Here is a 17,813-nt window from a genome sequence, read left to right on the forward strand (position 1 = left end):
GCCAGAAAATACAATTAGGGACATAGTAAATGCTCAAACCTCAGAAGAAGAAAAAAAAAGATATGCAAAAGGAGGGAAAATCAGTCATGTAAGATCCTACTACCCAGAACTGACTATGATTGACATTTGAGTGTATATATACTCCTGAATCTCTTCCCTCTAAACCAGTGGTTCTCAATCTTGGCTGCACATTGGAATCACCTGGGAATCTTTTTTAAATCCTGGTTTCTGTGCTTCATCCTCCGGAAATTCTGTTTCTTTGTTACTAATGTTGTGGCCCCACCCCATAACAAAGAAACAGAATTTCCGGAGGATGAGGCCCAGAAATCAGGATTTTAAAAAGATTCCCAGGTGATTCTAATATGCAGCCAAGGTTGAGAACCACTGCACTAAACCTTTCCAATGAGTGTATATATTGGTTTAATAGCACAGGTGTCCTGATTTGAGTTCCTTTGTTACCTGGAGCTCTTGGGTGGATGACTGCACTGTCCCATGTTTGCTCACTGGTTGTACCATGTGGCTGGGAGCCATAGTGCCCATGCTTTCCAAACCCAAACTCGGAAACGCCTTGCATCAAAGAGGCAATGTATTTGAAATGAGGACAGCCAGACAAATGCAGACAGTGTGGTCTTAGGCCAGTGGGCATGGACCAGGGACAAGTGCAAACTCTTGGACTTTCTTAACCATATGTGCCAGTCAACTGAACTAAGGCTGTGGGACCCCTACTTTAAGAGCAGGGGTCTCCTTTATTCCTTGTGAAGTTTTGGTTGTGGTCTAAGAATGAGTCTGGCTCAAAGTTATTTTTAAATCATATGCTTTATATGTGTGGATATGCAGACCGTTCTCGTTATTCGCAATAATGTTCTATGAAGTGGCCATGAACACTGAATTAACCAATTCTGAACCATTGCTCCCTGGGGGAAATACTGAATTAGGTTCCTGTATCTGGTCACAACCCTTTCATCATCCGATCAACCTTGTGCTTTTCTGATTAAAGTCACCTTATGTAATAATGTTGTTGTTTCATGAACATTAACTCACTCAGTAGGACACTGTCCGAGCCTCACTTTATCTGTGAAGGGGATGTCATAAAGCATCTTTTTGTAGCAATCTTAGGGGAATCAATGAAGTAATGCATAAAAGTGCCAGGCACGTGGATGGTGGGGGTGACGGCTCATGCTCCCCAGGTGGTGACGGGCTCGGGGCTGGACAGCCAGAAGTCCGACGAGGAGTACCGCGAGCTCTTCGACCTGGCCCTGCGGGGCCTGCAGCTCTTATCCAAGTGGAGCGCCCACGTCATGGAGGTGGTAGGTGCCCCAGGCGGAGGCTGCCCCTCTCCTGCCCCTTCAGACCGACCTCGGTTCACTTGGAACCTGTCTGCCTCTGCCTTCCCCCAAGCACCGTTTTTATAGCAGCTTTACTGAGATACAATTCCCATGCCATGCCACTCACCCATTTAAAATGTAGAGTCCCTGGTTTTCATTATATTTACAGAGTGGTGCAATCACACATTTAGAGTATTTTCATCACTGCAAAAATCAGTTGCACCCCCCCTCCATGCCCTGTCTCCCCTGCCCTAATCTACTTTCTGTCTCCATAGATTTTCCAAGTCTGGTTATTTCCTAAAGTACATCCTATATTATGTGGTCTTTTGTGGCTGGCCTCTTTTACTTTGTATGGTTTCAAGGTCCATCCATGCTGTAGGATGAATCAGAACTTTATTCCCTTCAGTGGCTGAATAATCTCCCAGGGCATGGTCACACTTCCTTTTGTCTGTCCATTGCTCCACTGATGGACATTTGTGTTGTTCCCCACCCCCCACCCCCCACCCAGTATTCCTGGAAGCTGGTTCACCCCACCGACAAGTTCTGTAACAAGGACTGCCCGGGCACGGCCGAGGAGTACGAGAGAGCCACGCGCTACAACTACACCAGCGAGGAGAAGTTCGCCTTTGTGGAGGTGGGTGCCGGTCTCCTCCAGCCCCAAGGCTGCTGCTCAGGGTCCCGCAGTGGGAGGGAATGGTTTCCAGCAAGCTGGCAGCCTTGGTCCCCTCCTGTGCATGCACTTCCCACCCCCTTCCTGCCCCCAAAGTTCATCTCTGTCAGGTTAGTCACAAACGATTAGAAATTCATTCTGTTCTTAAAAATCCAAAGGAAAGTGTTCACTCCACTAGAAAAAAAAATGGGCAAAAGGAAAACAGCAGCAGAAACAAACCAACCAAAAAATGGCTGAAAGAGTTCAGAAAAAAAAAAAAAAAGAGCTCGGAAAAATGCCCAAACCAATGAGTGTTCAGAGAGAACTGCAGATTGAAACTAAGATGAGGTAATGTTGTTGACCAGTTAGGATGGTAAGGACTTGGAAGGTTGGTGATGCCTGTGGCTGGGTGAAGCGTGGGAATAGACCTTCTGAGAGACTGGGTAGCCCATCTATGGGCTACATTATACAATCTTTCTATGAGGCAGTCTGAGTGGCTGTACCCAAATGTTTAATGTGCATACCCTTTGGCCCAGAAGGTTCTAGAAATATATCCCAGGGAATTAAGCCAATTGTACAAAGACATGTGCACATAGATATTTATCACAGTATTGTTTATAATACCAAAATATGTGAAACGACTGAAATGTCCTCAGTATGGGACCAGGTAAAATAAATGAAGGTCCCGCCATGTCATCGAAAACTCTGTGGCCACTAAGATGGATGTACTGATGTGGAAAGATATGCACAGTGTATTGTTGAGTTTAAACAGGTTAAAGAACAGCATGTAAAAAATGACCTCATTTATAGTAAAAGTGATATACTTTTGAATATTTACTCAAAACTGAAAGACATAAGTTTTTATATTGACAGTGGTAATTTCTGTTTGTTTCATTGCAAAAAGATATTTCTATTTGGGGGAGACTCATTCACACTCAGTTGTGAGTGACAACTACCTCTTTCATGACCACCTGAGGCCTAGAAGTCAGAGACCTGGATCCTAGCCCTGGGCCCAAGATCACTTCATCTCTCAGAGCCTCAACTTCCTTATCTGTAAAATGGACCCGACAGTCTCTACCCACTCATCCCAGGGTTATTCTTGAGAACCAAACAACAGTTGTCAAAGGGGATAATGATGTCGATGAGCTATGGAAGCTGGAAAGGGTCAGAGCATAGCAGGAGTTCAGGTTGCTCTTTTGCACATCTCCAGGCTGCACCTTAAAGGACTGGGGTTCAGGGGTGTAATTGTAATCATACTTGGCCTGGAGCTGAGTGCTCCCCAGACCTCCTGGCACTTCCACTGCTAACGGGTGTGATAAGTGTGGTGTTGTCATGAGGCTGATGTGGCACATGCTTTCTTCTCTGAATTCTGAACCAATCTTGGAATGAGCACTTGAGACTAACGGGGGTGGGGGTGGGGGGTTACGAATTAGGTTTGTTGCTGGTAAAGCTGGACCAGAGATTGTGCTGCCACCCAAGGCCACACCAGACTTCCTATTTCTCCCCCATCCCAATAAACGTACCCACTGGGAAACAGGCAAAGCAGCTACAGAAATACATGCTCCCTTCCTGGGCAGGGAGGGGATGATTAAGAGAAGACAGGAACCCAGGGGAGAGGACACTCGCCCTGGGGGCAGGCAGATCCCAAGATCCCAAGAAAGAGCACCAAGGGCTATACTCATCACAGACACCAGTCTCCCCACGTCTCCAGGCGGATTAGTGAGTTAAGGGGCTGGGGAGGAGGCAACTAGAGGGGCAGAGGCTTCCCCCCGAGTCTTCTACAGGAACCCTATTTTACGGGTTCAAGCAGCAGCTGGCCAAATTATTTCAAAAGCAAAGACTGTAAAAATTCTTTTAAAATGTGCATGATAAAAAAAAAAGTTCTATTAGATATGGCCTGTGGGTGCATGCTGTGTGGAGAGGCCACAGAAGTCAGAGTGGCACTCAAAATGCGGTCCATGGACCAGCTGCCGTTTGTCACCAGTCCGCAGCAAGGTAGGGAGCTGGTGCCGGAATGAAAATCGGCAGCGACCTCTTTGCTTGGCCGCAGGGCTTTCCTGATGGAGGGGCAGAGTGCTGATTTCCGTTCCAGCACTCACTTCCAATCTAGCCATGGACGGCACTCAAGGTAGCACTGGCTGGCCTCGTGCTTCTGGCATCTCACCCAGCGCCCTCCCTATGATGCGGTGAAGGGTACTGGACAGACAGGTGTGCCCAGGTGCGGGGAGCCTGACCTTGATCTGTGCCCGGCAGGTGATCGCCATGATCAAAGGCCTGCAGGTGCTCATGGGCAGGATGGAGAGCGTCTTCAACCAGGCCATCAGGAACACCATCTACGCGGCCCTGCAGGACTTTGCCCAGGTGACGCTGCGTGAGCCCCTGAGGCAAGCGGTTCGGAAGAAGAAGAACGTTCTTATCAGGTGGGTCTTCTGATGGCCCTTTTCAGGGCACATCGGAAATCAGGGGTGTGAGGTGCAGAGCACAGAGGGAGATCCCTGCTCAGTCAGCTTCCAGGGCAGCCTCTGAACACACAGACCTGTCCGGCAGGTTTTAGGAAACCTTCTTAGGAGACTGGACATTTGAGATGACTGGTCCTCAGTCTCTGGGTTGGAAGCCCATCTCCGCTAGACAGTTAGGTGAACCTCATCAAGTTACTTACCTTCCCTGAACCTCACTTTCCCTCATTTGTAAAATGTGGAAGATAATGGTTCTTGCTCATAGGCTGTTGGGATGATAAAATTGGATAATCCACGTGTAGACCTAAGCACACAGCCACATGGAGTAAGTGTGCAATGAATATATGCTATTATTAAAGCTTTAAATAATCAGAGATATAATTGGACTAATGAGACTCTCCTATAACCAAAAACAGAAACAGCCGTCCTACCTCACTTGAGTTCTTAGCCCCTGCACAGGCTTAGAGCTGAGGTCTCAGGTAGCCTTTGGCATTGGGGTCACCTGGGCGCCTGTAGAATGCAGACTCTGGACTGCACCTGAGATCTGTTACACCAGCATCTCGGGGGTGGGGCCCAGGATGAGCACCTTTGACAAGCACCCCAGGAATTCTGGGAAAGTGGCCCTGGGGCACCACAGACCCTAGAAACAGGCTTGCAGTGTTTCCCTCCTCCTGGTGCTAAAACCGAGTCTGAGCCTCCGTCCTTCCTTCCCAGTGTCCTGCAGGCAATTCGGAAGACCATCTGTGACTGGGAGGGTGGCCGAGAGCCCCCCAATGATCCATGCCTGAGAGGGGAGAAGGATCCCAAAGGTGGATTTGACATCAAGGTGCCCCGGCGTGCTGTGGGGCCCTCCAGCACACAGGTAAGCGGCTCTGGGCACAAGCCAGCTCTGCTGACTGAGGCCAGCCAGGCCCTGGTAGGTCATCCTGGCTGGACCATAGGGCACCAGGGTTGGGGATCCTCGGGCAGGAGGGGCAGGGTCAAGCAGCTGCTCTAGTCTTATTCTACCATCTGGTTTTGACAGAGGAGGGAGGACCACTGGCTTAAGATTCAGGAGACCTGGATTCTCGTCCTAGATACCTGTGTGACCTTGGGCACGTTATGTAATCTCTTTGTGCCTCAGTTGTCTAATCTGGCAAATGGGGGTAATACCGGGACTGGTTCCGAAGTGTAGGAGGAGTTTGAAGTAGACTCTGTGCATCTGCCCTGTCCCTCTTTAATGAACCCTGCCCCTTCCCCTGCAGTGACATCCGAGCTTGCGAATTCACAGGTTCTGCCTCTGACTTGCCCTGTGGTCTTGGGAAAGTGCCAACCTCTCTGAGCTCTGACTATCTTCTCTGTTAAATGAAAACGTTGCATGAGATCATGTTTCTGATTAGGTCCTTCTTTTTATTCCCCCCGTGACCCCAGAAGGACAAGTATTGAAAGCCCTTGACTCCTTAGAGAACGTCTAGTAATCAGAGATATTCAAAGTTTCCAGCTGGAGCTTCTGAACAACAACAGGTTGCCTGTGGCTTATCCAAAGCAGTTGTAAAACTCCAGGGGGAAAATAAAGAATCTGGGCATCTTAGTTAAATCTCTTTAAAGGACAGCCAGTTTTCGGTAGGCTTACGAAGTGTTGGGGGAAAGCATATGGCTCCATGGAAGTGTTTAAAGGTTGTCCAGGCCCCGGAAGCCCAGGCTGGGGACTCCCGCTTCACATGACCTTTCAGCCTCTCTCCGCCCTGAAATCCTGAGTCCCTGCGAGGAGCCATCCCTGACCTTTCTCACCGTGTGTGTGTCTGTGTCTGGGCAGGGGGATGGGGAAGAGGGACAGGGGCGAGGTGTGTTCTCAGCTCTGTCATCATTAACATCCCCTGGCTTCCCAACTGTGGTCAGTGTGCACTCACCTTGCCTGCTGGTTGTGGACCGTCCTGAGGAAGCTTCTGCATAGAGTTCTGTGTAATGTTAGGGGCCAGAGACCTTTCTATCCCAGAATGCCCCAGAGGAGCTGAGCGGGGCTTTCGGTGTTTCTGTGAGTCCTAGACATGAGTGAGGGAGAGACAGACAAGGCACAAGAGAAACTGGAAAGGAGGAAGGTGAGCAAGGGGGACCAGCAGGCAGAGAAAGAGACAGAAGAGAGAGGAGAGAGCAGGACTATTTATATAGACAAGCGAAAGGTGCATGTCACCAGCAATCAGCCCCCCAGCACCACCGAGTCATGTTAGGTGGCACAGATGCATTTAATAGGCTCCTAGACAGTCAGAGCTGGGAGCACCCCTAGACACAAACTAGTCCCAGGCCCCTCCCCCCATTTTACAGATGGGGAAACTGAGGTCCAGAGAGGGGAAGTGACTTGTCCAAGCCGCAAGGTGAGTCACAGGTTGAGGTGGGATAAGAACCAGGTCTCCTGACTCCCACCCAGGGCTCTGCTAGAGACTTCGGAGCACAGTCGACATGGGCATCCAGCGTAGCTGGACTGTCCTGGTGGGTCAAATGCTCTATTTAAAAGGAGGTGGGAAAAGAGTTCCCCCTCTTATGGACAAGTCGTTAGAATTTGATATAAATCAATCAACACTCACATGGATGGACATAAGAATGCTTTCTTCGAGGCCTCCTAGGCCATCGCTAGAACAGGGCTTCTCGGTTCTTAGGGGTGATAGACATGCCCACCGACAGGGTTGCAGAGGGTGGACTTCTGATAGACCGGCATCCATGGTAGCTCCTTTACCGCGAAGGGAAGGCTATGGTAGGATGGTGCCGCTCCTTTCTGTGGCCTCGCTGCCCTGCGCAGTGCGCATGGTGGGTGAGGTCCCAGAGAAGGATGGACCTGCGGCAGAGGGAGGTTGGAGCATCTCAGAGGTGGTCGGCAAGTGGCCCCTAGCAGTCGTGACGGCTTTCCCACCGTATACAATACCTCTTGCTTTTCTCTCTCTCTCTCTCTTTTCTCTCTCTCCCTCTTCCCTGTCTCTCCTGCCCTCCCATCCCCTCCTCCTCTCTCCTATCTATGTCTTAGGCCTGCCAGTGGTCCCCGCGGGCTTTGTTTCACCCCACTGGTGGCACACAGGGCCGAAGAGGCTGCCGATCCCTGGTATAACACCGCCTGGCTGGGTTGGTTTGGGTACACTTCTCCAGGAGGCAGCAGGAATGGACTAGCCTGGCTCCTCGAGGCCCCTTCCAGCCCTAAGACTCAAAGACAAATGATGTGGAAAGATCTAGATTAGCACTTGTACCCTTTGCACTTAAGGTCTTCTGTAAGAGGGAGTTAATTGTCTAGTAGGCTCCTGTGTAAGTACCAATCTTCACCCAGGATTTCGGCAGGCTGTGCCATGCAGCTGGTGCTACCAAAGGGCGATGGATTCAAAATACTGAGGGTCAAAAACTTGAGGTGGTGGGGGCTTGTTCTGATAATCTCCCATTTCACAGTTCTCAGAGTGTTAGCGCTGAAGGGGACTGGTTTTCGAAAGCTACAACCCCTTCATGTTGGCAGATAAGAAAACTGAGGCCTGGAGTGGGACTCTGTTGCCCAAGGTCACACAGCAAGTCAGCGGCAGTGCCTGGCCTTGACACCCCAGTCTTTTGACTCTTGGTCCAATGCTCCATTCATGGTGCTACCGTGGCTGTCCAGGAAGGCAGGGACTCCAGGGTGGCATGGAATGAGGTTCTCCTCTGATGCCCACATCCTTGGCTGAGAGAGCAAGCAGGAACCTGGACCTTGAACTTCCTAGTTTTACCTGGTGCACCTGCCCAGGGATGCCGCAGGCCCCAGACAGAACTGCCTTCCCGGGCTGGCTGGCCTCCCTCTTGAAAGTTTACACGTTCCAAATTCACTTCTCCAACCCCAAAATGGGTGCTTCCCAAGACAAAGCTTTATAAGGGCATCTTCAGAAAATATATGTATAAGTACAGCACAACGCATCCTTCCCCCGGATGCAGGGCCAGCCCCTGACCTGCCCGTCTTTCTTTTTCAAGCTGTACATGGTGCGGACCATGCTCGAGTCGCTCATCGCAGACAAGAGCGGCTCCAAGAAGACCCTGAGGAGCAGCCTGGACGGCCCCATTGTCCTCGCCATAGAGGACTTCCACAAGCAGTCCTTCTTCTTCACGCACCTGCTCAACATCAGTGGTGAGCGTGGGGGCTCCCCGGTCCCAGAGCCACTGAGCTGTCAGGAGGCCACTGAGCTGTCAGGAGGCCAGAGTTGCAGAGAGCTGTGATCACTGACCCAAGGGGCACATTGGCCACTAAGGAAAAAACGCACACTTGCCGGTGGACTCTGGGAGCCAGGAAAGGCCGGGCTCAGTCCAGCTCTTCTGACTTAGCTGGAAATATTTGTCTGGTAGACATTGTGGCTGACTGGGCATGAAGTCCTTAGTAAAGGGGATCAAAATAGCAGTGCGCACAGACACACCTAGGGCCAGCGTTTTGCATCTAAGCAGCAGCTCTGAGCCCATGAGTGCTCATTGCTCCTAGCAAAGGAGGCTCCCGGCTGCACCTCAGCCCTGTGTCCCCCACTCCTCCTCTTCTGTCTGTAGGATGTGTGCACAGGTGTGACAGGGCAGAGTAGAGGGACAGTAGCAGCCCAGAGTGGTGGGAGTGGTCAGGCATCTGTTGGTATTGAAGAGAGATCTTAGCCAATAGTCCCAAGTTTTTCACAGAAGCAGCCTTGGAAGGGCCTTCAAGGCCTCCGAGCAGTGAGTTCAGAATTATCACGTATAAGGGTCACGGAGCTGCAGTTCAGGTAAAAGCATGTCTTCACACTTTGAATGGCAAGTATTTTCAGGATGGCTTTGGAGCAGGGGGAGGGAAGTGGACATTGTAGGGGCACCAAACGCTCTAAAATATCACCACCACTCCCCCGCGCGTGCGTGCGTGCGCACGCACACACACACACACACACACAGTCTCTGCCTCTGAAGCTTAGCAAACCCTGTCTTCTAACGTTAGCCTGGCATTCAAGTTCAAGAGAGCAGGGTCTACGGTCAAGTCATACCTCTGAGGACCTGCTGTGCTCCAGCACAGCCATAAGAATAACAGTAACATTCATAAACAGTCCGCTCCCAGGCCCTTCGTGCTCCGCTGTAACCCAGGCCTTTCCCTCGTGCTTTCCAGAAGCCCTGCAGCAGTGCTGTGACCTCTCCCAGCTCTGGTTCCGAGAGTTCTTCCTGGAGCTGACCATGGGCCGGCGGATCCAGTTTCCCATTGAGATGTCCATGCCCTGGATCCTGACAGATCATATCCTGGAAACCAAAGAACCTTCCATGATGGAGTAAGACGCAGGCTTGGGCCAGCGAGGAGGTTCCTGGGGTGCAGGTGGAGGCTAGTTTGCCAGCAAGCTCTGTTTTCCCCCCAAGCTTTCCAGATGAGGCATTATGCCAGGCCAAGGCCACACCAGATTTGACTCAGCCTTGCAGATAGGTTCAGAAGTCTACCAGCCCATCTGCCCCTCCTACGCTTTGTCATTCTCCTAACAGTCATGCTGGGGGAGTTATCATCCCTGGGGATTAGGAAGCTAACTCATTTTTTCAGGCCCTGGATTTATTAGCATCATGGACTTTTGATTTCTATGGGCAGATTGTAAAGTAAGCCATTCCTAAGTGGAGGCTGGAAACATAGAGTGCTGAAAGTTCTCCTTTTCTAGCTTTCTCCCAAATATTCATGTTTCCGAGCAGATGGAAGTCTGGCTGCCATAAGAGAGATGGTTATTAAGCTGCTGGTTCTTGTTTTTTCTTCTTCAGGTACGTCCTCTACCCGTTGGACCTGTACAATGACAGCGCCTACTATGCTCTGACCAAGTTCAAAAAGCAGTTTCTGTACGACGAGATCGAAGCCGAGGCAAGTGATGCTTCTCCCTCTGTTCCTGAAGGCTTATTCCAGGAGTCTGGACTTTCCCCATCTTTAGCTATTGGCACAAGTCGGGTGTCTTAATCCGTTCAAATTGTAACAGTATCACAGACTGGGTGGCTCATAAACAACAGGCACGTGTTTCTCACTGTTCTGGAGCTGGAAGTCTGAGACCAGGGTGCCAGCATGGGCGGGTGAGGGTGCTCTTCTGGGTCACAGACTTCTCACCATGTCCTCATGAGGTGGAAGCCCAGAGGAAGCTCTCGGGGTCTTTTTATAAGAGCACTAATCCCATTCATGGGGGCTGCACCCTCATGGCCTAATTCCCCCTACACACACACACAAAGGCCCCACCTCTTGATACCATCAGCCTTGGGGGTTAGGATCTCAACATATGAATTTGCGGGAGACCATAGCATGGGATCAGTGACTGGTTCCAGAGAGAGCTCTTCATAAACATAGTGGTTGTCTTAAAGGACCTAGACCAGGATGAGGTCTTTCTTTTTCAAGGGATGGGACATGATAGGACTGCTTGGGTAAAATTAATTTTCCAATGGGTCTTTTATGGTTTGATTACTTGGCTAATAAAAACAACAGTAATACACCTATCAATTATTATGTATTTACCATTTGCCAGGCATAGTGCTAAACACTATATAAACATTTTAAGTAATCTTTACAACAATTTTTTAAAAATCTGTGCTTTTATTATCTATTATCTATTATTTATTATCTATTTGACAGATAATAAATCTGAGATATCAAGGAGTCAGGTGTCATTACCCCAAGGTCACAGAGTCTCTATATAGTACTGATAGGACTGACATAGCCATCTTTTCAATTGGTAAAGCTGTTTACTAGAGAGGGTTTATTTCTGTAATGGTCAGGATAAGCTAGGTTGTGATGCAGTAACAACCAACCCCAAAGTCTTAGTAGCCTGAAACCAAAGGTTTATTTCTCTAGTATGGGTTGGCTGGGGCCTCTATTCTATGTCCTCTTCAGTGTGGGACCCATCTGGAATATTTATTAGTTGCAGGGGGAAGGGTTAGGGTGAATCACATTCTGATACTTTGATAAGTAAAGCTTCTACCTGAAAGTGACACAGGCCATTGGTCAAAGCAAGTCACGTGGCTGTGCCTCCTTTCAAAGAGGAGCAAGGAAGTGCAGTCCTTCCATGGGCCAGCAAGGGGCAGAAACATGAGATCAAAGGCGCTAAGGACGTAGTTTTACCTTCTGGAAATTGGATGATAGTCTCTGTTCCACTTAAGCAAGTGAGATTCTATAAACATGGAGCGAGGCCCATTTGGTAAAATTATCATACAAATATAGGGCATTCTTATTTATAAAGGAAAGACTTGAATGTTTTAGGGTATGCAGTGCCACCAGATTTGTTTGAAAGTTTATGTATTCCAAAGAAAAGCTAATAGAGCTGCTGCTTTCTTTCTAGATCCTCTAATTTCTATGGGAGTTGAAATACAATCTTCTGTGAATCCTGACCCCTTTCTCTTCCCATGCCCAAACCCTGTTTCCCACCCTGAAGGACCTCATGTATATGTACATGGATACCCAAGCTTCGTCTACCACCATGGCCACAAAAAATGGCCTCTTGGCCAGTCCTGGGGGTGCACATACCTACAGTATAGTTCACCCTCAAGGTTAAACTCAGGGAAAAGAGCATGCAGAGCCTGGAAGGGGCTTGAGCCACTTGGGCAAGGATGCTCAAAGCTGGTTCAAGAGGAGGATCATGGGGTATGAGTGGGCACCCCCACCTGGACCCTGCAGGCTCTTTGCCTAAAGGAGAACCAACGAACGCCCTTGAAGTTCAAGTCCAGGTCGAATGCCTTGGTTACCTGCATATGAGGCCAGCACTGTATATGCCACCTGGGGTGTAAAACAAAAGGCATGAAAGCTCTTTGGATATAGAGCTGAGAATTTGGTAAGAAAAGAATCAAAGATGAATTACCTAAATATGATCTGTTTCCTTTGACATTACACTGCCACTCCCCTTTGAAATTTCACCCTCAGCCATTTCCTGCTCTTGCTGGATTGGAGGATTGGGATTTGATCCTCTGTGTCTGATGTGAACTTCCTTCCCACCCGAGCATCACCATTGGGATGAAATATTGACATGGCAAGACAGCCCCTTGTTTGCTGAAAATCAAAGATTTTTAAGCATTGTATTTTTTTGAGTGTTTAAACTTCTAATGACCATCCACCTCTTTATTTGCAAAGCAAGGTTAAGTACAGTGAAAGGAAAAGACAAGAAAGTCTGTCATGAGAGATTGCCATGGGAGGCCGACATGAGTCATTACAGGACATGAGGACCTGTCTGTGATGTCCCCCTTGGGCAGGCCCCTTGTAACACCGAGGAAGGGACTAGTGGGGAGGGCGGTTTCTCAACAGCTTTTTGAACTTTTCCTTCTCTGTGCCTCACTGAGGACCTTCAGAACAAGGAACAAGGTTTCCCAAAGTTAACTTGGCCATATAATCTTTTTTCTTTTTCCTTCAAAGCCTCTCGCCCCACAGCTTCAGGCAGACCTGCCCACTGCCCTCTTTGAGTTGCCCAAGTCTCTGTGGTAAAGCTGGACAGACACCACTGACATATTCTGCTTCCTCTTCGCCAGGTGAACCTGTGTTTTGATCAGTTTGTCTATAAGCTGGCGGATCAGATCTTTGCTTACTACAAAGCCATGGCTGGCAGGTAAGAGAACCTGGGGTTTGCTGCTGCAAAACCTCCCTTCATTAGCGTGTAAGGAAACCTAAATGCTTCCATGGGTCTGGACTGGGTGCTAAAATGTAGGAGAGGAAAATAGATGTGTCTGGGGAAGACAGACATTAATAAAAACTAGTGAATGCACAGTGACAAGGGAAGTTACGTGCTCCCTATGAATGAAAAGTTCATGGGAATATATGACAGCTAAACCTGAACTAGTCTTTGAGTGGGGAGCTGGAAAGGCTAGCCTGAGAAAGGTACATTTGAGTTCATTTCTGAAGGTGATAGGAGTAAAGTAAAACTAGATGAAGGAGGGGACAGGAGGATGCAGGGAAAAGGAACTACTTGTCCAAAGTCCCTGTGGCAGAAGTATAGTAACAGTAGCATGCCAGATACTACATGATGTCACTTATGTGTGGGATCTGAAAAACAGAACACACGAACAAAACAAAAAGAGAAACAAATTCACAGACACAGAGAGCCAACTAATGGTTGCCAGAGGGGAGGGGTGGATAGATGGATGAAAAGGGTCAAGTTTAATAAGAGCTACAAACTTCCAGTTATAAAATAAATAAGCCATGGAGATGTAGTGTACAGCATAGGGAATATAATCAATAATATAGTAACAACTCTGTAGGGTGACATACTTATTAGACTTATCATGATGATAATTTCTGAAAGTATAGAAATGTCAAATCACTATGTTGTACACCTGAAACTAATATATTGTATGCATTACTTGGAAAGTTCAAGAGGCTGTTGAGAGAGGATTAAGGTGAATTAGTACATGTAAAGATCTCCACAGACCACAAGAGGGAGCAAACTGCATGACAAAGCTGGAGAGATGTTGGAAGAGTTAGAAAGCACAGAAGGGAGAGAATGATCTAGATCAGTGCTGACCATTAGAAATAGAATCCAATGAGCCCTGGCCCATGAGGTTGGTTGGGCGTTATCCCGTGCACCAAAAGGTTGCTGGTCAGGGCACATGCCCTGGTTGCAGTCTAGATCCCTGGTAGGGATCATGCAGGAGGCAGCGGATCGATGATGTTTGTCTCTCCCTCTTCCTTCTTCTCTCTCTCTAAAAAGAAAACAATTAAAAATCTTAAGAGAGAAGAAATATAATGCAAGTATACATGTGAGCCACAAATGTAATTTTTAAAATTTTAGTTGCCATATTTAAAAAAGGAAAAATAGGCAAAAGTAATTTAGCAGTATATTTCATGTAATATGTAATCCAATATATCTAAAATACTACAATTTCAACATGTAACAATTAAATATTACTAGAAATAGTTTTTTTTGTCTAAGTCTTCAAAATCTAGAACGTAGTTTATATTCATAGTGCATCTCCACGTGGACCCACCGCATCTCAGGTGCTCAGCAGGCTCATGGGGCGGGTGGCTGCTCTCTGTACTGGAGGGTGTGCATTTAGATTGGGTCACTGTCCTGCTTCATGGCTTCCTTTCCATGACATCCAGTTACATCTGGAGAGCATCTAACCTCTTTCCTGTGGCTTAGGTAGTCCCACGTGACTGGGCCCCTGGACTAACTTTATAAGTTCATTTTTGCACCATGATCTCCACCAGGCCCTGCCCTGTATCCACACTGGCCATCTTTCCTTTTCTCAGATATCCCAGGCTCATTGTGCCTGAGGGATTCTTCCCCCAGATCTGGCTATTTTTCGCATGTAGGTCTCTGTCCAACAAAACCTCTCCAGAGAGGCTTTCTCTGACCTCCTCATACCAGATGGTCCTGTTTTATTGTTTTCAGAACACTTATGACTCTGCAGTGTTTGCTTCAATGTGAAAGATGATAATGGTACTTCCAACTCGTGGATGTGAGATGAAAAGCGACTGTATGAGTGCGTGTGCACACCTGATACAGAATGAATACCATGCAGACGTACACTATTTGAAATTATCTTATTCCTCTGCCTACTTTTTCAGTTTCAGTCTCTCTTCACTAGAACATAGACTTCCAGGGGACAGGAACTTTGTATTCCTAGTGCTTAGAATGTTTCCTGTTGGGAACTGTCTGTCCCAAGCAAGGATCTGGGATATGACAAGCATGCACTCCATTTTGTTGTTATTGCTGTTGTTGATTTTTTGGTCAGTGAATGAAAGAGGAAAGTCATTCAACTTCTGTGTTGCCAGTCTTTAAGTTAGACATTCTTGTTCACATATTGAGCTCTTCTGGTTGAAAAGAAACTTGAAGGACTTTGCTCTAAAACAGAAAGGAAATTATACTTAAAATGCATAAGACAGTGCTTTATGGGTAGATCCTGGTCTAAAGCAGACGTGGCGGGGCAGTTGAAAACAATTCGCTGTCACATTGCCTGGCCTCATTTAACTCTCATCCCTTCCAGTGTCCTGTTGGATAAACGTTTTAGAGCCGAATGTAAGAACTATGGAGTCATCATTCCGTACCCGCCGTCCAACCGCTATGAGACGCTGCTGAAACAGAGACACGTCCAGGTAATAGGGGACGGAACCCACAGTGGAAGTGGAACAGGCTGAGAGAGTAGCTGTGAGGGTAGCATGGAGGTCAGAAATCAGGGCTGTGCTGTCTGCACATTGCCCTGTGTGGACGTCTAAGATAGGTGTGACACAGCCTCAGAGTCCACAAACCGTGCAAAGGCACGGGCCTCCTCTGGTTCAAGTTCCAGGCTCTCCGCTCGTCTGCAGCTCACCCCTGGGGAGCAGTGGCCACCAAAGCCTCTGTCTTCCCGTCCTAAGCTGCGGCCCACTTCCTTGCATCGGGACTGCTGCTCAGCAGTGGGTAAATGTGTCCCTGCAAGGCTCAGATGCTAGCCTAAGTGATGGAGAGCTTCGGGCCTTTGAAACAAACACAGCATGTCAGGCTAAACCCAGGGTAGAAATTATGGTTTATTTTTGTGGGGTTGGTTTCTGTGAACACTTGACTCCCAGTGTAGAGGAAATGCTGTCAGGAGCTCAGACACATATTCCTGCTTAAAAATGTTAACGGAACAAGGGAGACAAAATAAGAGCTGTCCCAGCAGACTGCTCCCTGCTCCTACGCCCTGCTGGCAGCCACCCTCCTGATTGCCTGGAGAGTGAGAGTAGAGAGGGGTCTTGAAATCTCTTGGGAGATTTGGGCCTTTCCGCTGTGGCCTCTGCATGCTTTTCATGTAGTCCATGGCGTTTGTGGAAAAGACTGAGGTGAAGGGGGCCGAGCCTCCACTAAGGAGATGGTTTAGGTCAGTGGTTCTCAACCTTCCTAATGCCGCGACCCTTTAATGCAGTTCCTCATGTTGTGGTGACCCCCGACCATAAAATTATTTTCATTGCTACTTCATAACTGTAATTTTGCTACTGTTATGAATCGTAATGTAAATATCTGATATGCAGGATGTATTTTCATTGTTACAAATTGAATATCACTAAAGCATAGTGATTAATCACAAAAACAATATGTAATTATATATGTGTTTTCCGGTGGTCTTAGGCGACCCCTGTGAAAGGGTCGTTCGACCCCCAAAGGGGTCGCAACCCACAGGTTGAGAACTGCTGGTCTAGATGAAGAGGAAAAGGGTTCCTTAGAAACCCTGACATTCCCGTTGCTATGAGAAATGCAAGGGAAATGGAGAATTGTAACAGGAAAAAGAACATTTTTCTCCTCTGCCGACAACAGAGAATTATGACTGTCACTTACTGATGCAGCAGAGTTAGCCACAGGGTGTTCAGTATTGAGGGCTTTATGTGTGCACATTGTGGCTTTAAGGGGCCCTTGCTAGTTAGTAGAAAATTCACCCCAGAAGACAAGTAGAAAAAATTAAACGGTTAAGAATAATCCTTGGGTACCTAGCAAAGTGCAGGGCACAGAGCAGGTGGTCAATAAATGTTTACTGCTCTCTCCATAGCATCTGCAGTGCTGCCCCTGTGTTCCCCAGTAGAAATTATTGTAAGCTACATGTTACGTTCTGTAACCAGCCCTTCATGCTCCTGCTTTTAAATTCATCCCCACAAAGGCACACAACGGCCCTTTGTGGGGATGAATTTAAAGGCTGAGGGGTGGCTATTCCCGGTGACTGTGAATTGGGGCACAGGGCAGATTCAGGAAGGAGCTCAAGATTAATTTAGAATGTCAGCATTGCACGGATGCCAGAGCCTGTCCTGCAGTATGAGTAAATTGTATTTTCCCTCAGCATTCTATATTTCAAAACTACAGGAAACTTGAAAGAATAATACAATGAGCACATATATTCTTTATAAACAGATTCATGATTATTAATGTTTTACCACTTTCTCTTTCTCATGTATATGTTTTCTCCCACAAATGCAGCAAATATATAAAATATACTTATGTATAAATATAAATAGTATATGAAAATATATATTTTAAAGAATATACTATTTGCCCAGCCAGTGCAGCTCAGTGGTTGAGCATCGACCCATAAACCAGGAGGTGGAGGTTTGATTCCCTGTTAGGGGGCATGCAGGAGGCAGCTGATCAATGATTCTCTCTCATCATTGATGTTCCTTCTCCCTTCCTCTCTCTGAAATAAAAAATATATATTAAAAAAAGAATATGCTTTTTTTCCTTAACCATTTGAGAATAAGTTGCATATATCATGAGACTTCACACCTGAACACCTCAGCACCTATCTCCTAAGAACAATGACATTCTCTCGAAATGAAAATAGAATTGTCATACTCAGGAAATTGAACAATACTCTTTTCTACAGAGTCCCCATTTGTCCCAGTTATGTCCTTTATACTTTTAATCCAAGTTCCTATCAGTGCATTGCAATTTGTTGTCATGTGTCTGTGCAAATCTTAAGTAACTCCTCTCTCTCTCTCTCTCTCTCTCTCTCTCTCTCTCTCTCTCT

At 47.5% G+C, this 17,813-nt stretch overlaps 1 protein-coding gene across 1 annotated transcript in view; it reads left to right on the forward strand.

The window, feature by feature from the left end:
- CYFIP2 (cytoplasmic FMR1 interacting protein 2) overlaps positions 1–17,813 on the forward strand; it is a 91,772-nt gene that overhangs the window by 24,757 nt on the left and 49,202 nt on the right. The window contains exons 11-21 of the mRNA XM_014543051.1: positions 1,188–1,307; positions 1,834–1,959; positions 4,228–4,394; positions 5,145–5,292; positions 7,426–7,500; positions 8,382–8,535; positions 9,520–9,676; positions 10,146–10,242; positions 12,876–12,952; positions 15,330–15,438; positions 15,649–15,742. Coding sequence (XP_014398537.1) covers positions 1,188–1,307; positions 1,834–1,959; positions 4,228–4,394; positions 5,145–5,292; positions 7,426–7,500; positions 8,382–8,535; positions 9,520–9,676; positions 10,146–10,242; positions 12,876–12,952; positions 15,330–15,438; positions 15,649–15,742 — 1,324 coding nt within the window. The remainder of the gene's footprint in view (positions 1–1,187; positions 1,308–1,833; positions 1,960–4,227; positions 4,395–5,144; positions 5,293–7,425; positions 7,501–8,381; positions 8,536–9,519; positions 9,677–10,145; positions 10,243–12,875; positions 12,953–15,329; positions 15,439–15,648; positions 15,743–17,813) is intronic.

The sequence above is a fragment of the Myotis brandtii genome, unplaced genomic scaffold (assembly GCF_000412655.1).
Source record: "Myotis brandtii unplaced genomic scaffold, ASM41265v1 scaffold32, whole genome shotgun sequence".
NCBI classification, from domain to species: domain Eukaryota; kingdom Metazoa; phylum Chordata; class Mammalia; order Chiroptera; family Vespertilionidae; genus Myotis; species Myotis brandtii.